Here is a 26773-nt window from a genome sequence, read left to right on the forward strand (position 1 = left end):
TGGCAAATGAAAGGGCTGGGATTCAAACCATTGTGGTATAGCTCAAGAGACCAATACTATTTTTTTCACCAATGGGCTGAAAAAAATTTTTTTTTAAAGAGAATGAAGGAACATTGGACATGGAGCCAGGGCACCTGAACATCATGGCTACCACAGTAATCTTCACTTTGACTTTGAGCAAGCCATCTGATCCCTTGGGCTCAGTTTTATTTATCTAAAAAATTAGGAAGGTGGAATGGATGCTCTATGAGTCTATATAACTGGTTGTTTTTAAAAGTCAACGATCACAACTTTACGCCAGCTCAGTCTTTCTGCCCAGAGGCACTTACTCAATCAGGTTCATAAAATGCTCGTGTAAGTATCCTGGATGGTGGAATAAGGACAACCCCGGATGGATGTTTACAACACCCGGTGGTACAGGGACTGCGACACTTTCTTGAGGTATGGTAGTAAAAAGACTTTAAAACTTCAGAAATCTCCCACCTGTTGGAAGTAACATCAGGGCATAAGCAAATGAAAGGCATGATCATCTCAATGGATTGGCATCAGAGGAAAGCATCAGAGTGTGAGTGCTTGTGTGTGCTCACATGCCCGCACCCCTGCGTAGCATAAGTGTTCATAAGCGGGTTCCGTATACACCTTCTTAAAGGTTCATAAACATTTTTAACCCTCTGACCATTTTTCTGCAGAAGACAGAGGATGGCAGGTAATTTTTACCTGACTTCTTGTTCTCCCTTGGAGATAGCATGGGCTCTGCCCCTCCCCCCATCATCTGTCAGTCATCAATTATCTATCAATTACCTATCACCTGTTTATCATCTGTCCTCATCTGTTATCTCTCTATCTAATTTTATTTGGTAAATCATCGCTTCCTAACATACGTTACCAATTTTTTTCAAACTCCAAGGAAAGTTGATTAATATCATGTTACCCATTGGTATTCTCCTCAAAGCAGCCAATGGGTTGTTTTGAGCTTTCTGGAACGAATAAATGCCATTTCAGAGCCTACAGCGGGCCCCATCCCTGTCCACACAATGATATATTCTCCACTTCCCTCTCAATTCACCCCCCTCCCATCACCATCACAATGACATCCTTAATGGCAATTTGGGGGTGTGAGGCAGAAGGCTGTATGCGTGAGGGGCAGGGGAAGTGGGATTTCTGATGTTCCTCTTCATCACCACACTTTTTAAAAGGCTCCCTCTGGGCTTTCAGAGAAGGCAGAAAATGCTCTGAAGGCGTCAACCATGGAAGTCTACCACGTGCAGAGGCAAAAATGACCTTGAGAGGCTGAGGTCAGCTCCGAATCCCTGAGGTCTGGCCACACTCTGCACAGGGTCCCTGGATGCTCACCTCCCCGTTGAGGACGGCTGAGGTCTCCTGGCTCCTGTCCGAGGTGGGGTGCACCACGGGGAGGGCTGCGGGTTTGATTGCGATGAGCTGCACAGACCCAGAGGACGTGTCGAAGGGATCAGCAGCCACCTTGCCAGAATTGTCAAAGAGGACAGGTCCCTCCTCTTCATCACTCGCTGGCACTGAAGCATAACATAAACACATTGATTTTACTATGATGTACGGGCGCTTCGTGGCCAGAGAGAACAGGCTGCAGTCTTGGCACCTAAGGATGCCACTTGACTCAAAACGACATCAGAGACAACAGCATCTGGATTTGTGTCCAGGGCTCATGGCTGCTTGTGGTTTTCTTTTAAATTTCAGATCGGTGCTATTTATCTGCCCCCTCCCGTTGCATTATCCATGGGCAAGAAAGAATTTTAAAAGTTTGAATTTAAACAGCAAACACCATTCTTCCAAAACTGTGACAAAACACATTTGAAAATGAATAAAAACTAAATTTGTCTTCTGTTTGAGTTGGAAATGGGAAAAAAAAAATTGGGCAAACCCCACAACTATTCTTAACATCTACCATCACCAGAGGCAAGCGTGCAGTGCAGTCCTGGTCATCAAAGTGACAACCTTTTGCATGGTGCCAAGATGGCAAGTCTCTCTTGGTCCACTGGCTACTCTCATTCTTGTTAATACTTTTTTTTTTTTCTTTTCTTTTTCTTTCTGAAGGCTCGTTCTCCGAGAATTTGGGTTTTGGGTTTTTTCATTTGTTTAAAACAAAAGAAAGCTATAAAATAACCACCAGAGAAACAAATTAATTAAATAACTAATTAAATAGACTGATTACCACCAATGCTTGGTTAAATTAATTTCCCATCTGACAGATAGTTCTGCTGTGATGGCTGAAAGACACCAGTTGGCTTTGTGTTTTCCCAACTGAGCTTGACAGTGGTATCCGGGGCCAGTGGTATCTTGCTGATTTCCTTGTTCTTAAAGCATATTCCTAGGAAGTAACTATAGGAATGACAGCTTATTGAGCGTGGCTCCGCAAGAGATAAATTAAGCCTGTTCAAACAACTACACGAGCAGACAGTTTAGAAGCAAAATAGGTGTTATATAAAATATGAATGTAATGGAAGTGTATTCATCTTTCCTCCTGCCTGCTCAGGAGACTGGGATGATGTTTAAATTATTGAGAAACACATAGTATGTATCATTCTGTCACTTATCATAATCACAGAAGATCTGTCAAATTAAGCCAAGTAAATTGTTATTTTACAGTGTGGATAAAACACCTCCGAGTCTAACAATGGGTTATAATTAGATTTTTTTCTTTTTTAGAGTTTTGTGGACTGATTTGCAAAGAGTAGTTCACCAAGCAGCCAATGACAGAGGACAATCTCTATTCAGACATGTTGCTAGATGTGTATATATTTTTAGAGGGTAGCTTAGCTGGGCACCTCTTGTCTGGTCACCACTACCATTTCCCACCTGCACGTGGTAAACAAACCATATGAGATAACCAGCCTCTAAGCTGGCTCCTAATAATTCTCATCTCCTAATTCTCACACAATGAATAGAACTGATCTAGGAAACCAAGAGGAAATTGCACAAATGACAGTGTGTTACTTCCAAGGCTTGGTGGTAAATTGTGGAAAGCCATCTGTGGGCTGTGTGTGGACTACATCATGCACCGCAGCCCAATGCATAGGTGAATTGGGTCTCTGGGAATTTCCAGTGGACATTTCCTCTGATCGACTGCCCAGACACATCATGAGCCTTATTTAAGCTCTTCCCCAGGTCCCACACAGCACGGGAGATGGGATGACCTGCTACAACCACAGCTGCACAGCCCCTCTGAGATGGGTGTGGCCTGCCAAGATGCCAATCAACCTGCTGACTGTGAGACCTCATGAAGCAAAATTCTGCCCTTGAAACCTTACCTTTGCCTTTGATGTACCCCCTTAAATAAACCACAGGAGCCATTTTCTAATTGTCTAGCTCCAGCGCCTGTGTGGACTGGACCTATAGGGCTCCATCTTTAAAACTATCCTTTCTCACTGTTTGTCTTTTGTTTTTCACTAATTATTCTAGAACTTTAATTTCTCAGGAGGATTATCCCTCTGAGCAGGCAAGAAATTCCTGGTGATTGCACACCACTCTGCGAGAGTAAATAATAATTTAAAAAATACCATGATGTCTTCCACCTTGCTTTCTGGGGAAAACCAGCAGCCATGTTAGGAGGACACTCAAGCAGTACTATGGAAAAGTCCATCCGGCAGGGAACACAGGCTTCTTGCCAACAGACATGTGAGTGAGCCATCTGCAGGCTCAGTCAAGGTGTTAGTTGACTACAATTTACACCTACATCTTGACCATGATCTCATGAGAGACCCTAAGCCAGTATCACCCAGCTAAGCCACTGCTAAATTCCAGACCCACAGAAATTATGAAAGACAATAAATACAGATTGTCATTTTAGGTCACTAAGTATAGGGGCAATTTTGTTACATGTATACCTTCTAAGCAATCACCTACCTTGGCATTTCCACTCTTATCCCTTTACCCCTAAATGCATATTCCCCAGCAGCAAGGATGGATGAATTTTGAAAGGGAACAAGATCACATTATGTCTCTGATCAGAACCGTCTGCAGACTTCATCTCTCCCCTACAGGGACCTGGGGGGAGCTGGTGCTGGCCACCTCACAGAGCCCATCTCCTACCCACTAATCCATTCTGCTCCATCACAGTGACCTTCTCAGAGGCCAGTCAAACAAGAAGAGCTCAATACTTTTTTGCAGTCTAGCAAAGTGACAAAACCATGCATTTCTATTTTCACCTGCTCTGTGTTTTGCTTTAGCCTTCCCCTTCTCAGACTGCAATTTCTAAAGATCTTTCCATGCCCAGTACCTTCTTACTTTTTCAAGTTGCAGCTTGAATACTATTTTCCCTAATCACCAGCCTACAACCACCCCTTGTTATACTTTCTTCATTGCTCTTAGCATTACTGATTTGATGTACTGACAATGTGCCCTTGCCCTACCACTAGCACAGAAGCTCAACTCCTGCCCATCTTTTCAAAGGCTGATGCTTCTTGCCTTTCAATGGTGTTTCCCATGGATCTGGCTTTCAATAAGTATTTGGTGAATAAATGAATGACTGAATGAATGGCTCAGTTTTCTTGACTTGGGAAAGGAGATATGAGGGCCAGAAAAACAGGTGCCAATGTGGATGTTAAAGTCATGCTATCACTAAACCATTCAGAGGTGAAGAGATGGCATGGAGCATTTTTATTGCTTCTGGGTTTGACACCTTCACCCCTCATGCTGTGGGCAGCATGATTATAACAGGACAGGAAAATGACATCCTAGAAATTGTATAAGTTACAGTTCTATTTCTACTTCAATTTGGAAAAAAAAAGTCATATCCAGATTTGTACAACAATTCCTCTAGGTTTTTAAGATTAATTAGTTATCCTCTTTCCAAAAAGACTTTACAGAAAAATACATTCAAAGACATCATGTTAAATATTAATGCATTAAATGTTGTGTGATAACAGAAGGTTCATGGGGATTTTAAATCATAATTAGTCCCTAAAGTAAAAAGCATGGAAGGATGCTAAGGGCAAGGGCCACAGTTAGGCCGAGGAAGGGTTTTGGGATGCTATCAATACAGTAGATGCTACTACGCCACCATTTCCTATCTTGTTGTACTTTATTTGCATTGTTGGTTTTTATTTCAGTAAATCAAGTTAGAAAAAGATTTCACTCTTCATGTTCAATTGGCATGGGGAAAACCCTCCCACTGGAGGCAGAAATGCTATTCAAACATGTTCTTTCTGAAATGTTCATTAAAGCCAAAGACAAATAAATAATCTACAACTAGAATCACTGCCCTCTGGTGTGATTTGATATGCTGATTACCATGATGTGATCATTCCACACATATACAGGTACTGAAAAATCACATGGTACCCTATGAATATCTACAATTATCATTTGCCAGTGAAAACCAAAATGAGTAAAAGCAAGCCTCCACATCATTGGGAGAGCAAAGAATAAATGAGAACTGAAACTGTGTTTTTGAGCTAGTATCTCTGACATTCTTCCTTTATGTCCTAATTCTAGACCTTTCCCTAAGACCCCTGCTGAGAAAGCAATTGACTCTAATGCCTCATTTGCCCATGGATGTTAGATTCTGGGCCTGATAGTGAAATCTGAATGACACAGGATTTAAGGAGGTTGTTTCCTCCTAAAGGGACTGAAATATTTGAACTTAACTCTCTTTTGGAAAACACCTTTCAAAGGTGACACTAGGTTTAAGTGAAAATGTTTATATTTGGTTGAGGAAAACATCCAATTGTTCTTGTTGTCACATCTAACTTTCCCATTTATATTTCAACGTTTTCATGAAACTGCATTGCAGCTATGGTCACTAAGAGGCCATTGGGCTACAAGGAGCTGTGGAAGTGATGTTTGCTAGCAGGAGAGTGTCTTTTCCTCTTAAAGTTCTTATTTTCACAAAAGAAGAATATTAGAAGCTACAAAAACTGGTGCAACAAAACTGGTGGAAAATAAGATTAGCTTTAGAATGTCAGCCCAGCACATTAACATTAATTAACCTCTGTAACCCTAGCTTCTAGAACACACACCAAGTCATAAGACAACAGTACTGGAATGTTCCACACCAACAGAAGAATCTGTACTCAGAGGCCAAACGAGAAGAGCTCAATACTTTTTGCAGGCTAGCAAAGTGACAAAAACACGCCTTTCTATTTTCTCCACAATCCCATTCAGTGTTTTCCCCCCTCCCTCCCTCCCTTCCATCCATCTTCTAATCCAAATACATTATTGATGTTTATTGGTTAACTTTTATCTAGTATTACAATAAAAAGGAGCCCTTTGATTAGAAAAAGACAAATGTGGATTTCATAAAAGATTGATTCTAGAATGCCAATGTGGTTCTGCACTGATTGAGTTTTATATAAAATGAGTGAGTTGGTTCTGTCATTCCTAGTTGGAAATTTTAATCTTTAACCTCACTGAATGGAAACTTACAGTAAAACAGAAACAATCACTGAAAATTCACTGTGTTTACTTGGCAAAAGTAAAATGTGAGCGAATAAGCACTCTAAACCTGGGAAGGATAGTTTCTTAATAAAACAAACAAAAACCTCAACCTGGTACAGTAACTGCATTTTCTTCACACATCTGTCTATTGCTATTTCTGGACCTGCCTTTTGTTTGTTTGTTTTGGGTTCCTTTTAGTTATATCTGACAGTAGAATTCATTTTGATATAAATGTACAATCGGCATAAAAATAGGAAAAGAAGAACTTAAATTATCACTATTTGCAGATGACATGATTCTATACCTAGCAGACCCAAAAGGGTCTACAAAGAAACTATTAGATCTAATAAATGAATTCAGCAAAGTGGCAGGATATAAAATCAACACGCATAAATCAAAGGCATTCCTGTATATCAGCGACAAATCCTCTGAAATGGAAATGAGGACAACTACTCCATTCACAATATCCTCAAAAAAAAATACTTGGGAATTAACCTAACAAAAGAGGTGAAAGACTTATACAATGAAAACTACAGAACCCTAAAGAGAGATATAGAAGAAGACCTTAGAAGATGGAAAAATATACCCTGTTCATGGATAGGCAGAAATAACATCATCAAAATGGCGATATTACCAAAAGTTCTCTATAAGTTCAATGCAATGCCAATCAAAATCCCAATGGCATTTCTTGTAGAAATAGATAAAGCAATCATGAAATTCATATGGAAAAATAAAAGACCCAGAATAGCAAAAACAATGCTAAGCAGGAAGTGTGAATCAGTCGGTATAGCGATACCAGACTTCAAACTATACTACAGAGCAATAGTAACAAAAACAGCATGGTACTGGTACCAAAACAGGCGGGTGGACCAATGGTACAGAATAGAGGACACAGAAACCAATCCACAAAACTACAACTATCTTATATTTGATAAAGGGGCTAAAAGCATGCAATGGAGGAAGGATAGCATCTTCAACAAATAGTGCTGGGAAAACTGGAAATCCATTTGCAACAAAATGAAACTGAATCCCTTTCTCTCGCCATGCACAAAAGTTAACTCAAAATGGATCAAGGAGCTTGATATCAAATTAGAGACACGGCCTCTGATAGAAGAAAAAGTTGGCTATGATCTATATACTGTGGGGTCGGGCTCCAAATTCCTCAATAGGACACCCATAGCGCAAGAGTTAACAACTAGAATTAACAAATGGGATTTACTCAAACTAAAAAGTTTTTTCTCAGCAAAAGAAACAATAAGAGAGGTTAACAGGGAGCCTACACCCTGGGAACAAATCTTTACTCCTCACACTTCAGATAGAGCCCTAATATCCAGAGTATACAAAGAACTCAAAAAATTAGACAAAAAGACAACAAATAACCCAATCAACAAATGGGCCAAGGACCTGAACAGACACTTCTCAGAGGAGGACATACAATCAATCAATAAGTACATGAAAAAATGCTCAACATCGCTAGCAGTCAGAGAAATGCAAATCAAAACCACTCTAAGATACCATCTCACTCCAGTAAGATTGGCAGCCATTATGAAGTCAAACAACAACAAGTGCTGGCGAGGATGTGGGGAAAAGGGTACACTGGTTCATTGTTGGTGGGACTGCAAATTGGTGCAGCCAATTTGGAAAGCAGTATGGAGATTTCTTGGAAAGCTGGGAATGGAACCACCATTTGACCCAGCTATTCCCCTTCTTGGTCTATTCCCTAAAGACCTAACAAGAGCATGCTACAGGGACACTGCTACATCGATGTTCATAGCAGCACAATTCACGATAGCAAGGTTGTGGAACCAACCTAGATGCCCTTCAATAGATGAATGGATAAAAAAAAAATGTGGCATTTATACACAATGGAGTATTACTCTGCATTAAGAAATGACAAAATCATAGAATTTGGAGGGAAATGGATAGCATTAGAGCAGATTATGCTAAGTGAAGCTAGCCAATCCTTAAAAAACAAATGCCAAATGACTTCTTTGATATAAGGGGAGTAACTAAGGACAGAGTAGGGATGAAGAGCAGGAGAAGAAGATTAACATTAAATAGGGATGAGAGGTGGGAGGGAAAGGGAGAGAGAAGGGAAATTGCATGGAAAGGGAAGGTGATCCTCAGGGTTATACAAAATTACATACAAGAGGAAGTGAGGGGTAAGGGAAGAATAATACAAGTGGAATAAATGTTTTACAGTAGAGGGGGTCGAGAGAGAAGAGGGGAGGGGAGGGGAGGGGAGGGGGGATAGTAGAGGATAGGATAGAGAGCAGAATTCATCAGACACTAGAATGGCAATGTGTAAATCAATGGAAATGTAACTGATGTAACTGATGTGATTCAGCAATCTGTATACAGGGTAAAAATGGAAGTTCATTAAAAAAAAAGAAAAGAACATGAATAAATAAATAAATAAATAAATAAGAAAAAAAATAAAAAGAATAGTAACATAATCTGAAAAAATAAATAAATAAATAAATAAATGTAGAAGCACGGAATGTATCTTATTCTAGTTAGGACCCCATTTTTATGGATGTACATGATGGTGGGATTCACTATGATGTATTCATATAAGATGGACCACCTATTTAAATAGTCAGTGACTTAAACATAATAAGGAGGCAGGCAGAGCAGGTGAACAAACAGGAACAGTGAAGGACAGCAGGGACACTTAGAGCAGGTCACAGTGTCTCCAGGGGGGCGGGGAGTGACTCGATCAATAACTGGCTGCTTCCTCTTCCTCCATGGGTTAAATACAGGAGAGGGCAAAGGGCATCATGTTATGAATGTCTACTCATTGTCAGAGAAGTCTGTACTTTGCACATTTTTGAGCAGGAAAAAGGGCATAGGATAATATGTACATTGATTCCATTTCATAAAAGAAAACAAAGCAAGATAACAAAACACAAAGATAAGTGCATGTTATTGTATGCATAGTAAAAAGGTCGGAGAAAGACATACACTGAGTTATTCAGGGTTACATGAGGCCTGAGGAGGGTGAGTGGGGAGGGAGGGTAGAATAATATCATCTGGACTAGGGGTCAGTGACCACTGCAGAACTTGTATCCCTTGGTACCTCAGAGGGTTGGTTCCAGAATACCTACAGATAACAAAATCTGTGGATGCTCAAGTCCCCTACATAAAATGGCATAGTATGTCTTCCCATGTACTTCAGATCATCTCTAGGTGACATGACAGTTTAAACAGGTGCTTTACAAAATAACTGGAAATAAGGATGGAGACTATGTTTTCTCTCTGGAATGCAAATCCACTCTGTGTGTCTATCTTTCTTTTTTCATTTCTCTCTCTCTCTCTCTCTCTCTCTCTCTCTCTCTCTCTCTCTCTCTCCAGAAAAAAAGAAATAAGTGACATTTGAAAACAAAATAATATTCTGGCACTAGCTTCAAGAGAGAGTTCCTGAACTTCACTTCATCAAATTCCTGTAAAAGAAAAGTGCAGCCAAGCACAGTGCCAGATTGCTTAGCTTTTCACCTGGCATTTCTCTACAGCTCCACCTATAACCCTTTGAAATCCAAAAGGAATTTTCCCTGATCTGAAACCAGCAGCACCAATCGCTTGTACTCTGCTCTCCAGTATGCAGCCTCACGAGCAGAAGGACCACATGGGGATGAGGGTCAGAACAAAGGTGGGATCAGGAGAGGGGGAATGCACATTGATGTCCAACAGAGGTGATCTATAGCACAATAAGGGAGCTCAGGCAACCCAGAAATAGACCTCAAACACATCCTTTATGGGAAATGAAATGATCTGTGTGAGACAGAAACCAAACACTTAAGTTTCCCAGAAGAATTCAGCATAAAGCTGATTTTTTTTTTTTTTTAATCACAGATCTGTTCATGGTCCCCTGCCCCAGATGTATTTGCAATATCTCGACTCACTGGTACAGACTGAACCCCCTGAAACTCATCAGGGGTATCAGGGCGAGAAATTGAAGAAAATCTCAAAGAAGGGCAACATTTCTGAGACCTGCTACCTTAATGGACCCGAAGCTAGAAATCATGTGGATTCACTGAAGAAGTTGAAAAATCTCTAAGCAAGCATCAAGTCGTCCTGCAGAGGGATTTTCTAAGGAACAGCACAATTCCTTAAGAACAGAGCGCAGAGAGAAGAGGACGGGGCAATTCAGAGAAGGAGCTATGGTGATCACCCAAGAGGTTCACAGCCGACTGGGGGTCCTTATCCTGCAGAAGAGGAGGACCCGGTTCGTGCGACACATGCGCAGGCGTGTGCGCGGGCACGCGTGGGAGGGGCTGGTGGTGCTTGGCGGGAAGGCGTCTCACCATTTCTCTTCCTTGCCTCCTCCTTTGTCACTTTCTGCTGTGCCATGACGTTCTGGGGTGAGCGTCTCCCTGAGCTGGGCTTCCCTGATTCGTTGCTGATGACAGAGCCAGTCTCACTGGGCGACCTGCTGGAGGTAACCATAGCAACAAGGGAGACCGTAAGTTTCGACTAGAACAGCCGCCTCTCAAGGTTATTTGCACAGTTGATGTCTGTAGCCTTTCGTTCCAGTTTTACCGGCAAAGAAGAAATGATACAAGAAAAGAAGACAACAAAACCCACCCACACTGCTGCATGGGTGAGGCTGGGGGTGCTGAAGCGCACTCGCCCATGCCCGGTTCCGCAGACAAGTTAGGGGAGCGCAGCCCTCAGTCCCATCGCGGTTTCGTTAACACCCTGGTGACTATGGAAACAATGGCCACCGTGATTGTGTAGCACGTCCTCCTTTCAACACAGAGCACTTTTGATGCTGAGTGTTTGAATCCCCCGGGCGTCTTCAGACATGTATAGAACACAGTTCTCTTTGGCTATTCTCTTCATGGTATTGACCTTAGAAACTACAGACTAAGTCACCCCACAGGGTCTTCACTCTGTCAAGTCTCTCTCTCTCTCTCTCTCTCTCTCTCTCTCTCTCTCTCTCTCTCTCACACACACACACACACACACACACTTACACAAAATATAGTGAACATTTCCCAAACTGAGAGGGGTGTGTGGAAATTTAACTATAGGAACTAGTAAGCACTTCTATTTTGAAACTGCCAACTTGAGCTATTTGTCCCTTCAGAAATATGTATGGTCCCCCTTCTTTGTGCCAAGCATCATACCAGGTAAACAGGTCTATAGACACAGTGGTGCCAATCCATATTGAGCACTCTCATCAGGAATATCTTCTGTGTGCCAAGGACTATGCCAAGTACTTCCAGAACTGGTCAAGAGTCACTAGAATGATCCCCTGATTTGGTGATGGCCAGCCTCATACAAAGAGGGGAACATGAAGCTCATGACCCTGAAGAGAGCTGTTGGGGCAGAGTTGGGCAGTAGTGAACCAGCCAGGAAACCAGGGCTGCCCTTCCACCCACACCCCAGAACACCCTCCTTCCCTGTCTACAGCAGCAACCCCATTGAGGGCAAGCCATGGCCTTCTTTCCTTTCCTCAGGGCTAGACTCCAGCCTTCTGGAACTCTGGAAAAGTGGGCTCTCAAAAGTCCCCCATAGATTGGCACTCTCTGAGCCCTCAGATCCTGCCACTGTGGGTAGATGGAGCACAAGGGCCAACCGCCTGCCTCCTCTCTGTGGAAGATGGTCAGCAGGCAGCTACCTAGATAGGACTAGCCTCTTGGTCTTCTACTGTCAATTGTCCAACTAATGCCCAAAATACTGGCATCTGGATCCTACAACAGAAAATTGACTAGAATGAAAGCCCCTGACCTGTAGACAAGCAGCTTCTTAGGTAGAAGCTGTGTGCCCTGCAGACACTCATTTTCCTCCTCCTCTTCCTTCCCCAGGAATTTAGAGTTCTCAGTTCTACATACATTAGCACCTTAAAAGCCACCTGCAGTGAATGTTGGGATACTTACAGGACAAGACAGCATCTGTTGAATATTCTATAGAACACTAGAGCCAAAGGTCCACACACCCCTCTCAGTTTGGGAAATGTTCACTATATTTTTCCTTTGGGGATTCTAAATGACATTAGCATACAAAAGGCTTTGATCAGTTCTGTCAAAAATAGGCTCATCTAGTTCCATTAGCATTTACTATAGCATTTCCCAATTTATTTAGCCATAAGTCTCTTTCACCATGAAACCTTTTAAAATCATTTAAAAACACTAATACAAAAGGTATTTTCTAGAAAAACATGGATCGGGTATTAATTTGTTGAATATGTATTATTATTTATCTAATAACTATTTGTTCACTGAATGCTGGGTGTCAAAATTCACATACACAGCGAAGACTCATGCCCCTGGATTGTTTTCAGAATCTCATAGTTAAAGGAACCTACTCCCCCCATTGGTTTTATTGGAGCAAAAAAGTTTTCATATAGGTCCAGACAGGAAGGAAAAAAATCTCTTTGTAATCTGTTTTTACATTTGCAAATTACTTAATGATTTTTTGGTGGTATTTTCATACCCTTTCCATTCCTTGATGCTGAATCAATTTTCTGACTCCTTGTACTCATTCCAAGGAAAAGTGTCAACGAGCAAATTTCTATAGAGAAAAGCTAAGTCTGCTTTATTTTTTGCATCAGTTTGTAGAGCTCTGTTTACATGAAGTCATCGACTCAAAACTCCTGGTCAAGAGTTGAGGTTGTGGAGCAGTGGTAGAGTACTTGCCTCACCTGTGTGAGGCACTGGGTTTGATTCTCAGCACTGCATATAATTAAATGAATAAAATAAAGGTCCATCAACAACTTAAAAATATTTTTAAAAACCTCCTGTTCAAAATTCCTATGCACACAGGCACTCACATAACAGTAATATAAGTGATTTTGAAAGCACAAATGCACCACCTGTGGGATTGTAGTTTTACACTATTGAACTCAATGGTCCCCATTCTGAAGCTATGTAGAGGTGGACACGAGAGGAATTCTTTGGGGTGGGAACTAATCAATTGATGAACAATTATGGCCAGTCATTAATTTAAGTGCCCTTTGCAAATGGCTGAATATTCCTATGAGGTTGGTTCTCCATTCTGGCCTATCAATTCCAGCCAGAGACCAACAAAATAACATCATCAAGACCCTAGATGGAAGAAAAAGATCCTTTTGCCACACATCAGGCTATCTAGAAGTGAATGAATCCTCAAATTTCTGTTCTAAAATAATTTAAAAAAACATATTAATAATTACCAATTAATTGGTTTCCTCTATTTTTAATCTGCAAACCTTTTTTTGGTCATCGAACACACCCATCCTGTGAGGCCCTACAGTCCTTATCAAGCTGGAATGAGGAGACGGATGTGGCAAGATAGGGAAACCAGAAGCATGGATTTGGTGTTTAAAATCTTTCTGAATGATCTTGAGCCATGACTTGACTAGAAATGAGGTTTCTCCCAAAGCCTAGGCAGTGATATAGTCAATCCTTAGTAAAATTCTATTTTTATAGTAAAATAATGAAGCTAATAACTTATGCAGCAGTATAGGCATTATTTTAGTTATCTATATTTACCTCATAAGATCATATTTCTTAATAAGAATTTGATAGTAAATAAATGAACTCAGCAAGAGGTGACTCCTTACTAATCTAAAAAAAATGCTTATTCTAAAATTTTGTAAAAAATTAATCTTTCAGTAATTTATTTAACTCCAATAGACCTCTTCCTGGAAGTGTTAATATCATAATTTTAGTAATACTAATTCTTTCTTTTCAGTATCTTTTGACTAGGTGATAAATAAGTTGTCAATATGTCTTTATCATACTTGGCAAAGATGAGGGTAATTGCTATAGGTAATATTACTTGCAAGTCAGTTCAGATAAATCATCTATTGCTTCTCTGTACATTTCAACTCTGCTCTGCTCAGGGTCTCCCACCTGCTTAATCCATTGCAGTAACGGTCACAATTTGTTTATACTTCTCTGTAACCAAGTTTTGTGGCCTCTTCTCCCACACTGTCTCTGAACTTGACCATGTGACTTGCTTTGGCCAACAGGCCAGTAGCAAACATGACGCAAGCAGAGACTTGAGAAATGCTTACATTTGAGGGCTTATTTTTCTTGCTGCCCTGGGAACCTTGGAAAGCCAGGGCTAGCCTGTTGGAGGATCAGAGACGAGGTGGAAAGAGGTCCCACTTACCTGGGCTACCCCCAGAAAGGGCTATCAGCACTGAGTCAGCCTAGCTGACTTGATCTCTGTCACCTGACTGGAGATGCAGGAGCAAGTCCAACTGAGACTGAAGAACCAACCAGTGGAGCTCAGCCCAAACTATCAGACCACCAAAATCATAAGCCAAATAAATGGTGGTTGTTTTAAGCAATTAAGCTATGGAGTGGGCGGTTACAGAACAACAGATAACTATTGCACATTCCTTCAACCTTCTTTCCTGAACAAGGTGAAGCCCAACCCTCTTTTTGAGGTATCAAGAATTTCTGAAAGAAAATACAAGGTTCCTGCTTGACTTACCTGCATATCTCTAGGCATCTCAAACTCTCCATGCCCATATCTAAACTCGTGATCATCCTCCACAACAATCGTCTTCTTCAGTCTCCAACAGAATAAATGGATAATCCACTCTTCTCAATTTCCAAATCCCACAACATTCTATCAGCAAATCTTGTCAGCTCTTCCTTTAAAATATTTCCAGAATCCACCCCTTTCTCACACAATGGCCCAATGGTCCCCATGCCTTCTCACCTGAACCACTGCCATAACCTCCTACAGGGCTCTCTGCTTCCACTCTGCACCCCTGCGGTCTCTTTTCCACATAAAGCCAGAGTGCACCTTTAAGTCATGTTGTGTTGTTGCTCTTCTCAGACCCCTCCAATGATTTCTGACCTTTATTCAATAAAGTTCCCAGTCCTGACTTTGGTCTGTAAAGTCTGCCATGAGCAGCCACAGGTAACTTCTCCGACTCACACCACTCCTTCCTTCCTAGTTCACACCAGCCTCCTTGGCCTTCTTGTTCTTCTTTAAGCACATCAAGAAGTTCCCTCCTCTGGGCTTTGCACATACTCTTCTGTCTACTTAGAACATTCTTCCCACAAACAGCCTCCTGGCTGACACCTCATTTCAATGGGTGCGAGGTCTTTCTTAAATGTCATTTATCAGAGAGGTCTTCCCTGGCTGCCCACCTCAAACAGTGCTATGCCCTGTTCCCTCCATCCCTTTGTTGCATTTCAGTTTTTGTTATGGTTTGGATCAAGAATGTCCCCCCAAAGCTTAGGGGGACATTAGGCAATACAGCAATGTTCAGAGATAAAAAGATTGGCTCATGAGGGATCCCACATCATCCATGGATTAATTCACTTGATGGATGAATAATTTGAATGGTCTACAGAGGTATGGTGAAAACCACAGGCAGGTGGGACACGGCTAGAGGAAGTAGGTCACTGGGGGCTTGGCCTTGGGGACTACATCTATCCCTGGCCTGTCCTGTGGTGCTCTATCTGCTTCCTGGCTGCCATGAGCCGGGAAGCTCTCCTCGGCCTTACCCTTCTGCCATGATGGTCTACCTTGGAGCCAACTAACTGTAGGCAGAGTCTTTCTACAAGACAAAATAAATTTCTTATGAGTGTTCTTTTCAGGTATGTTAGTCAAAACAACAGAAATCTTGCCAACATAGTTTTCTTTTTTATTTTATCCACTGGACCTGGAAATAGACCTTTTCTATTCCTCTATTTGTTTATTGCCTGTTTCTCCACACCAGGTTGTAAGCTCTGTGAGAATAGGAACTTTGCCTTGTTCGGTGAAGTATTCCTAGTGCCTGACAGACAGACAGCAAATAAGCAACTGTTCGATAAAGGGAGGAAAGAAGGCTGGATGCAGGCAAGACGTGGCTTTTCTACCTTGATAGTGATCTCAGGCAAGGAAAAGGGGGTTGGCATGAGTGTTGGTTTTGCCAGGCAACAGTGCCTGCCATGGGGCTCATGACCTCTTTATAAGGCCAAGTCCTAATAATGAGTCTTTGGGTCTCTAACCTAACCTCTCCCATCTATCTAGATTGTATTAAAAGTAGTCCTTCAAAAATGCAGGCTGGCCATCACTGTCTCCCTGGAGAACTTTCAGTGTCTAGAGAATAAGGGTCCATCTCAGTCTGGCAGTCATTAATCCATCTTCTGGTTTTATCCTTTGCTACATCCCAATCACTGTGACCTCTAAACTCCAGGAATATTCACCATTCAGAGGACATCCCTGTCCTTCCCTCCCAGCTCTTGCAGATGGATGCTTTGATCTCTTCCAGGACTCAGACCCTTCCTGCCCTCAGGGCTGAGCCAAAACAACCTGCTCCACCCTGTCTCCCTGCACAGCACGAGGTTCTCCCTCCTGTCTATGCCACAGCCCTTTACTCAGACCCCACTGCGGGCACCCACACATCAGCATGCTCAGTGTCCCATTATTTATCTCTGTCTCCTCCGTCACGAGATCCTTGGGGTCAGGAATCAATCTTACACATTCTTGTAGGCCTCCAAATGCCTGTCAAATGCTCTGTTCATAGTAAAAACTTAATAAATAGTTTTTGCTGAAATCAGAGAAAACACAACAATCCTGAATCAAAGGCACTGCTTTTTAAGAGACACTAAAAACACAAGGGTGATATTACAGCCAAATTTGTTAGAGCAAACAGAGGGGCTGAATCTCCACTGTTGAGGTTGAGCCACAACATAAAGCCTCACAAAGGGTAGCTGGAGTGGAGCAGGTGTTGAGATTCTGTGATCTCCCTTAGTCTCCTTTTCAATATTCAAAATGAGCATGGAGGGGAATTTTTAAGGGGAACAGCAGAATTCACTTGAGACACACAGTCCCTCTCTCCATCCATTATCTCTCTTGCTGACACTGAGAAGCAGCAGTGGGCCCCGTGCCTACCTTTTTCTGGTTTCCGTGGACTTGGCTGTCTTGATGGTGCTCCCGTCCTGAGCGATGTCTCTTTCCTGAGGAGCATCTCTAACGGGCAGGGGGAGGACTACCGTTTCCTGAGTCACAGGGATGACCTCCTCATCTGCCCCTTGCTGGCCCAGGTGCTGCTTGGCATAGTCAAAGCCTTGCACGGGCTGCAAAGAGGACAAAGGATTGTCATATTTCTAGAGAAAAATTTTCTAGACAGGCAGCGACATGCATGTGAGGGGGCCCAACTTAGCTTTCTGATGAATCAGAGTTAACTCAAATCCCCATCATGACTCTGTCTTGCAAAACCAGAATCTGTTTTAGTTCTTTCCAGGTACAGAACCTCTACAGAAAAGACTTGCTCAGAAAAAGGAAGAGTGTAAACAAGATGCAAAGAGGTATATAAGAATGAGAATAAACTTCTTCCAGGACTTGAGACCATTTTTTTTTTAACTTGGGATTGAAACCAAGGGAACTTTACCACTGAGCTACATCTCCACCCCTCTTTATTTTTTTATTTTGAGACAGGGTCTCACTAAATTGCTTTGGGCCTTGCTAAATTGCTGAGGCTGGCCTCAAACTTGTGATTCTGCCTCAGCCTCCCAAGTCTGGCATTAGACCATTCCTTTTAAGTCAAGGATACTGATAATTTGGAACAGTTGTTAATTGATATATTAAAGTATTCCAGATCCTATTATCTCCTGCCTTAAAGTATTTGACTCCCCTTGAACTCGACTCCCATATAAATTTATTGTGTAATAACAAGTGCATGGCTTTTCCAAGTCATTTGATTTCTGAATGTCCATTTTCTCGTGTGAAAAATGAAGGCAATCTTATCTGCTTTGCTTCCACCATCCCCGAGTATCAACGCGGAACACAAATCTGGAAACAGGGAAACATGGTACCACATGTGATTAATAACAACATGGAACTGAGGGCATCACTCTTTGATCTAGACTCCTCCCTTGAGCAGACTGGCTGTGCTATAATTCATTCTTGGGAAGTTAGCAAAGCTTTTATTGTACAATATCTGAAATTCCAAGTGAATAAGACAGTTGAGGGCAAAATCCAACAAGCAGCTATTAGTAGGGTAGTGAAAAATCAGGAGGATTGTTTAAACAATTCCTGCAGCATCTCTATTCCATTTTTTTTACCCCAATGCAGTATGGTACAGATTTGAAGTGGGACAGTGTGATATTGAGTGGCAGGTCCAAAAGCAGGCTTCAGATCCTGACCCAACCACGCATTAGCTGTGTGACCTCAGGGAAGTGACTGACATTCTTTGGCATCAGTTTCTTCACCTGTAACATGGAGATAATAATAGGGATAATAATCCCCATGCCATGAAGATTAAGTAAGTCAAGCTCATCATTTAGCTAAGAGCTTGGCTCATAGTAAGTGCTCAATCATTGGTGTTAGGTATGACCATCTACCTTCCTAATAATCATATCTCAGGTGAAATGAACTTTAGCTATTCTCTTCCAGAAAATCTGGAGATGAGAGTCAACCCCTACCATTTAGAGTCTATCAGAACTTGATCTGACCAGGAGCTCCTCCCTTGGCAGCTAACGTGTCTAAGAAGCACACCAGATTTAACAACCCACCGTCTAGAACTGTGGTGAACCTGTCAAACTTCACAACTGCGTCCCCGAACAGGTTAGAGTTTTCCTGATGCATCCAGCAAAGATTGAGAGAAGACAGGCAGCCACATGCATGTGAAGGAGCCCAACTTAGCTTTTTGATGAACCAGAGTTAACTCAAATCCCTGTCATTACCCTGTTTTGCAAAATCAGAATCTGTTTTAGTTCTTCCCAGGTACAGAATCTCTACAGAAAAGACAGAAGGCTGCCCATCGCTTTGCTGTGGACAGTCTCCCCAATTCCCTGGGGAACTCACTCTGGGATGAGTGGTCTCCCTTTCTGAGACACACTTTCTGACCCCTGTGTGACCGGTGGCACTTGGATGCCAGGACCAGATTTGAGTTTCTGAAATAGTATTTGCTAAGGGAAGACTGTGTCCTGCACCTCCCTCCCCTTTCTGGGTGCTACAGGAAACAGAACCAAAGGAGCCTTTGGGTGTCTTGATGAAGTCCCTAGAATACCAAATCACCTGCTCCTCCCACAACCAACTGGTCATTCAGATTCAACTTCTGGATGTTTCTGGAAGCTGTTTCACTGTCTCTGGCCTCCGCCTGGTGGCGTCCATAGGACTCCTTTCCACAGTCACCCTTGACAAGTCTCCAAGGCTACCTTAAAACCATACCTGTTCGCGTCACTCCTTCAATAAAAATATCTTGTGTCCCCCAAGCTCTCTGGCAAGGCATTCAAGACCCTTCGCATTTTGGCCAGATGCACTTGCCCAGGCGTATCTTCTGTTGGCCCCTTTTCTGCCACCCCTCCTTGCCCCCATGATCCTCTTCACTTTTGGTCCAGCAACACTGGTTTGTGTCAGAGACTCTGCTTGGGGACGGAGACGTAAAGATCATAGTCACTGGTTCCTCACCTGAAGAAGCTCATGATTTCAGTCTCATTACTATTACGGGTCCAGGAGTGGACACATCATACAAATCACCTCAACGCATTCTCAATGTAATATAAAAAGATAAGTATTATGGAGTCTCCATTTTATAAATGAAGAAACTGAGGTTTAGAGGAGTTAAGCTCACACAGCTGCTCTGTGATAGAGGCAGCATATGAATCCATGTGACCCAGGGTCAGCACATCTACCCGTTGCTTGAAGATTCATCCCAGGGCCCCTCCTTCCCTTCTGCAGGTACCATCTTGGTTGGGCAGCTCTGCTGTACTTCTGGTTGGGGGGCACTGGAAGCCTCCAACAGCTAAAATTTTCCAAGCATCTAGTAATGGAGACAGCAGGCTATGGTCCTGTCTCCCCACTCTCCCAACTCTCTCTGGATTTGGCCCCTTACCCTTCCCTGGATACTTCAGGTGACTAGTTCAATTACAGGTGTGTGGGAAGAGGGCCAATAGGGACCAACATCTTAAAAGGTGGCCGTTGTTATTAGGTTCATCATAAAGATTCTTACCTATGTTCAATATTTACAGCACTCAAAGCACTGATACCTCATTTTGTCCTCACAATGAACCCATGAGGCAAGCAGGACAAATGTCACAGTCTTAATTTTCCCAGCAGGAATACAAAAGCTCAGAGAGATTCAGTCATTTTCCCAAGATCACACAGGTAAGCAGTGAAAAATGAAGACTCTTTCCTCACTTTTCTGACTCGCCAGGGTAATTGTCTTCCAACCTTTAACTTGCAGGTTACTTAAGACTAATTAATTACCTGTTGGGCTCACCCTAGTGACTCCCAACCTGAGTAATACAACCTCATGAAGTATATATAGTTAATGCAATGAGTTTTATAAAATTGTCAAATAAAAATAATCCCCAATGATTTCAAAGACAGACATATTACCAAGACCTATTAAAAAAAGCATGTGCAACAATAAAAGCCAACTTGTATGAAATATGTATTATGTACCAGGCAGAGCTCAAAGCAGTTTACGTATATTAACCCACTTACTCCTCACAACAACCTATCCATGAATATTGTTACCACCCCCATTTTACAGATTGAAAAAATCAAGGCACAAAGAGGTTAATTTTAAGTACCTTTCCTGAGTTCACACAGGAAGTATGTAAAAAAGAGGAAACAGTTGACTTAGGAGATGAATGTTCTGTCCCAGCAGGAATTCATGTCAACCATTGCGGGCCCTCTGAGCTCCATCCTGCACCAGGAATGGCCCTAACTACTTTCTCCCAAGGATGTCTGTTCCAGGAAGCAATATTCTCTTTAATTACATAAGGAGGAAACTGGGGTTAGCGGGGGTGGGGGAGGTTGTAAATCCAATGACAAAGAATACAGAGAACTAGGAGGAGGGGAGGTACAAACATCATGAGCCCTGGCCTGCTCGCATTTACCATTTTCTCGACATTCCACCTGCAGAAGCCCAGTTGGTGGCCTGGTGACCAGGGGGATGTCTAAGTACCTTGTCGCTGAAGAAGGGGTGCAGGATCCACGCACTGGCCTCAGCTCCCAGGAAAACCACGCTCACCTCCTCTGCTTAGCATGTTAAGTTTATTACTGAGTCTCAGGAAGGGTCCCCAGGACGTCTCTGGCACGGCATCCTGCATGCTAAAGACGCAGTGATGTCCCCAGGGCCACCCACCTCGCCTATGGATTGGTGGCAAAGGCTAGCTTTCTCATTCCTCCTTGTCCCTTGGCATGGTTGCATTCTGCTCACACACACGCGCCGGGTTGTGAGAAGCGATGCAGCCACTCTCTGCTCTCTCAAACACCGCAGTGTCCCTGGCTTGCAACAGCAGCACTGCAGTAAGACAGAAGCAGTTCCACTCTGCTGCTTTCCCATGACAAAGGGGCTTTGGAGATCTTAAGTGCTTCGCCTAGCCTTGTCGAGGGAGAAGACATTCAGCAGCATCAAACACAAGAGAAAGCAATCATAAATTGACTTGGTGTTTGACATCAGCCAAGTATCTTAGGAAGCATGCTGCATGGGACACCAAAGGAGCTGTGGAAAGCCACAGTCATCTGTCCCAGCTCCAGACAGCTTCCAAGCCAGAAGGGATGCTGCAATCGTGTGTTGCCCAACTCATCTTGGCAGATGAGTAAGGTTTGGGTTTAATCTGCAACACAAAGATGCCACTTCCCACCCCGACGTGGCATGTTTTACATTCCTGGACCCAGCTGCAATTAGATTCTGGTAATTACTGTCACGTCTGAAAGGCTCATGTTGTAACCCAGCTAAGACAGAGTGAAATCCTTCTTCTTGGAACAGTTGGTACCCTCCTTAACCAACATCCTGCGGCGGGCGTCTGGCAAACAGGTGCCTCTGCATCAACAGAAGCAGAACAATATTCTTTGGGGTTCAGCTTTTCAGTGGAAAAGTGTCTAATCAAGCTGCAGCTTCACAACAGGTGTGTGGGTTTAGGAAACAATTAAAAAAAAAAAACCCTTGATTTGCTGAAGTGAGGTGTGATTAGGAAGAAAAAGTGAAGGCATGTAATGCATGACCCCCAGCAAGGATGGTCACCATGGCCAACCTCCATTCCAATGGATATGAAGCATGAAGGGTGACTGGCCCTTTCCACACAGACCAAGCTCGGAGGTTCACAGCAGGCAGCTAACGCTCCCTGCCCATATCAGGGGTCAGGTAGGTATGGAATGTGCAGATGAGGGCTCCAGCCACCCTTACGCTGTTAGCTATACGACTTTGGCCCAACCCCAACGCCTTCCTTTCCCTTGGGCTTCTTGGCAGTTAAATGAGGATAATAAAACCTGCCCTGACTGTGACCTACCTCACAGGGCTGCTGTGAGGAACACATGGGGTGAGAGACCTAGAAGAGCCAGCAAATTGTCAGACATTATTTAAACACCGGGTGTCACAGTTAGGCTGTTTCCCTCAGAGAACATCACGAAGCAGCTACGTGACTAGGAAATCAGCCTTCAGAACTTCCCCAGTCCAGCCCCCTCCCAGTCACCAGATGTGGACTCGCAGAGATATGCAGGTGACAGAGAGGGGACGGCAGGCACTCTAGGCCAGGCGTCAGGAGAGCCTTGGAACTGATGCTTGATGGGCATCCAGCACTGGCCATGTTTCTTGTCTATCAAGGCAGCCACTGAAGAGAAGTCACTCCAGTGGGCGGAACAAGGAACAGTTTGAGAGTTGACGTGCCCCAGGGAGTGACAGTGACAGACACTTCTTTCTCACAGTTCTAGAGGCTGGAAGTCCAGGAGAAGGGGATAGCGTGGCTGGACTCTAGCAAGGGCCCTCTAGTAGGCTGCAGAAGCCCACTTCTTGTGTCCTCCCATGAGAGCAGAGGCAGGGAGAGCTCTAGGACTCCTATTACAAGGGACCTAATCTAATCCCTAGAGGCTCCACCTGCATGACCTAATCATCTCTTAGAGGTCCTTCTACCGACATCACGGCATGGGATTTCATTGTATGAATGCAGGAAACACAAATATTCAGACCACAGCACGCTTGATGCTATGGTCAGTTCTGCTACTCGAGAACCCTTGAAGGAATTACGTTTCACACGTAAAAGAAGGGAATCTGATTAAATCATCTCTAAAGTCCTTTCAGGTCTCTCTAGTTCCTAGTTTTCTGTGTCTCAGTTTTCTCATCTGTCACATAATGGTCTTTCCTCCAAGCAATGCTGTGAGGATTAGAGAATTGCTATCTGAAAACCGGTTGGATGCATTTGTGGCCAAGAGCGAGCATCAGATAAACATTAATTATCCTGTCCTGATTATGAAATAAAGGGTCTCCTTCAAAATGAGATGATAGCCTGGCACAGTGACGGTTGTCTGTAATTCCAGCAACTTGGGAGGCTGAGAGAAATGTCAGATATTCAAAGACAGACTCAGTTACTTAGCAAGGCCCTAAGCAAAATAGTGAGACCGTGTCTCAAAATAAAATACAAAATAAAAAAGGGTTGAGGATGTAGCTCAGTGGTAAGCACCCCTGGGTTCAATCCCTAGTGCCAAAAACAAATTAAAAAAATAAAAATAAATAAGGACTATAACAATGGCTCTGAAGACACTTGCAGTGGCCACACGAACCCAGAGGGAAAGGCAGGCAGAGCCTCTGCAGGCCCAGTGCTTGTCCTCTCCCTACTGCCCCCACATACCTTTGCTCTCTGCGGCAGGTTTATCATAGTGTCTGGCTTGAAGTCGTTCTTGTTCTTCCTGCAGAGCACAGCAGTGATGATGATGATGATGACCGTGACCACGGCGATGGGAGCCAGCACTGCCGCAATGATCCACAGGTTGTTAGGGGGGTTCTTCACCACAGCTGTGGAGAGAGCCAGCAGGAAGCAGGTGACAAGGAGCACTGGGAAGAGGGAACCCAGACAGAAATCCTCCCAGCCCCAAGTCAGGAGATGGCAGGAAGCCGCCGCTATTAAGAGGGGTTCAAGGTCAGAACGCCTCTGCTTCTGCAGCTGCAGCTGTGTGACCTTAGTCAAGGGACTCAAGTCTTCTGAGTCTCAGTTTCCTCATCTGTAAAATAGGTTAGGGTGATGTTTTCTTGTGCTCCCTAGTAGGTGCTCAATAAATTCTAGCTTCTACTATTATTTAAAAAGAGGAGAAAATAAAACATGATCAGTATTGATTTTCCTCAGTGGTCATGTCCAAGGGTCAAAAAGGGGAGAAGAAAAAAAAATCTGAGAATTAGAAGTATGTGTTGGAGACAGAAGGCAAAAGCCACCAAGAGGGGCTGGAGTTGTGGCTCAGTGGTTGAGAGCTTGCCTAGCACGTGTGAGGCACTGGGTTTGATCCTCAGCACCATATAAAAATAAATAAATTTTTAAAAATAAAGGTATTGTGTCCATCTACAACTAAAAATATATTTTTTTAAAAAAAAAGCCACCAAGAGATGACTCTAAATATTGAAGGGAAGTCACTCCATGAATGATCAATGAATAAAATATAACATGAGCAGATGAATCTCCCCTGGAAAACTTAGGAATGGCTCAGTCAATGGAGAGGATCAGCCTGTCCTCAGAACTAGAGCAAGGAAAAAGTAAGCAGAGTGCTTGTCTGCAGGGACAAAGTGCTGAGGGCAGCAGGTGTCTTTATGGGGCTGGGCGGGAATGAATGAACCTGGGAAGGGCTATAGGGTGATGGTTTTCTGTAACATGAGGGCTATTTGGGCGACACAGCTGTGTTTGTCCAAAATCATCAAGTAATGCACTTGAAGATACATACATTTCACTGTATGTAAATTTTTCCTTAAAGCAAGTCACAAATGAATGTTGATCTCTAATCAATGATAGGAATACTGAAGTGGACAGAAGTCCCTCATGTTTGGAACTCACTTTTAATTGCATCCTCCAAATACATAGATGGATGGATGGAGGAATAGTTAAACCCATCTATGATAAAAATATAGTAAAATTCGAATTGTGGATTCCAAGCAGTAGGTACATGGGTGTTTGCTGACAATTCTTCCAATGTTTTGGTAAATTGGTTAGGAAAATGATAGAAACAGGAGATGAAGAAGTCTCCCCCAGAATCACTGATGGGGATTCTTGGAAAACATGTCAGTCCAATCAAAAGGACTAATATGTTTTCAGAACTGAAGTAACAGTAACTTTAAAAGAAAGTAACAGTCTACATCCAAGCACAGTGGAGCATGCCTGTAATCCCAGCAGCTTGGGAAACTGAGGCAGGAGGATCGCTAGTTCAAAGCCAGTCTCAGCAGCTGTGAGGTGCTAAACAACTCAGTGAGACCCTGTCTCTAGATAAAAATACAAAATAGGGCTGGGGATGTGGCTCAGTGGTCAAGAGCCCCTGAGTTCAATCCCTGGTACCAAAAAAAAAAAAAAAAAAAAAAAAGAAAAGAAGAAAAAGAAGAAAGTAATAGTCTACAGTCTAAATTAATGAAAGGGAGTGGGGTCTGTAGGAATCCAGAGAAAAACTAAAGGGTAGGCAAGGACTTGTTCATCCTGGGGATGTGTTCCATGGCAGATGTGGGTGAGCTGGTCAATGGCAGGTCTATGCAAGTGGCAAGATGGCTGCCACGGGCTGATTCAGCTTGGTGATGCTGTCCCTGGGTACCACCCAACAGGTTTTCTAACTAGATAGATAGGGTATCAGCAAGTTAGAAGGAGAAGTCCCATCTCTGTGGTAATTGTATTTCTAGCCCATATTTTAACTCTAGTTTGTGTATTCATTTCTTGTAAAGTCTGGTTAGCCTGAGCTGATCCTCCTTATCCTCCTCGACTCTGAAGACTACTAGACTTTAATGCTCAGGACCTAGACCCTGGAATAGAAAGACCCCCCCTGGTAAGCACCACGTGGGGAAGGCCTGTCTGAGGAGCCCGCCAGCCCTCCTCTCTCTCTGAGTCCAACCACCTCCTGATTTCTGCGGGTTCCTTGTTAACCAAGGAACCTGTCATCTGGCTGCCCTTGGGCTTCAAGTACTATTAGTACCAAAGAACTTCTTCGTCTACAGTTTTTAATCAATCAGTGATTAATCACATTATTAACTTCTGAAAACAGCTCATTAGGTAATGTGCTTCTGTTGACATTACACCCTTAATTGCTACTGCTTTTAGCAATTCAGTATTTATATGTGAGTTTTGTGCCATTAACATTTTTTAAAACTCAGAGCTTCTATGAAAAATATCAATATACTTCTTTTGGCTAGGCTATTTTATCCTGATAGAGAAAAATGTATACCATACCCGCCCCCCAAAAAAGCACATATCTACATGGAATAGAATATATATATATATATTTTTCCCATCCATTAGAATGAAATATTTGCATGCTCTGATCTTACTCAGTTTTATTGTCTTGGTGGATGCCATTTTTCTTGGTGCAATTGTAAAATTCCCTCACCTCTATTTCAGTGGGGAAGAGAATAGATTTATCTTATCTTATGTGCATTAATAAATTCATTTAATGATCAAAATGTTAGGTCAACTGAAGTCATCCAAACCCAATATATTCATTGGCACATGATCTGAAG

At 42.9% G+C, this 26773-nt stretch overlaps 1 protein-coding gene and 1 long non-coding RNA gene across 5 annotated transcripts in view; one reads left to right on the forward strand and one right to left on the reverse strand.

Moving 5' to 3' along the window:
• The window catches only part of LOC113193845 (uncharacterized), a 65072-nt gene extending 61716 nt beyond the window's left edge, over positions 1-3356 (forward strand). Inside the window, exon 3 of the long non-coding RNA XR_003302191.2 lies at positions 3145-3356. This is a non-coding gene — a long non-coding RNA (uncharacterized LOC113193845). The remainder of the gene's footprint in view (positions 1-3144) is intronic.
• Positions 1-26773, reverse strand: part of Kiaa1549l (KIAA1549 like) — a 257863-nt gene that overhangs the window by 47051 nt on the left and 184039 nt on the right. For 3 of the 4 annotated variants that reach the window (XM_077797482.1, XM_026404625.2, XM_077797481.1), the window contains exons 11-14: positions 23928-24091; positions 17242-17426; positions 10719-10846; positions 1354-1535 (exon numbers count right to left, since the gene is read on the reverse strand). In XM_077797482.1, the coding sequence (XP_077653608.1) occupies positions 1354-1535; positions 10719-10846; positions 17242-17426; positions 23928-24091 (659 nt within the window). The remainder of the gene's footprint in view (positions 1-1353; positions 1536-10718; positions 10847-17241; positions 17427-23927; positions 24092-26773) is intronic. The other variant, XM_077797483.1, reaches the window with a different exon arrangement.

Source organism: Urocitellus parryii, chromosome 4 (genome assembly GCF_045843805.1).
Source record: "Urocitellus parryii isolate mUroPar1 chromosome 4, mUroPar1.hap1, whole genome shotgun sequence".
NCBI lineage: Eukaryota > Metazoa > Chordata > Mammalia > Rodentia > Sciuridae > Urocitellus > Urocitellus parryii.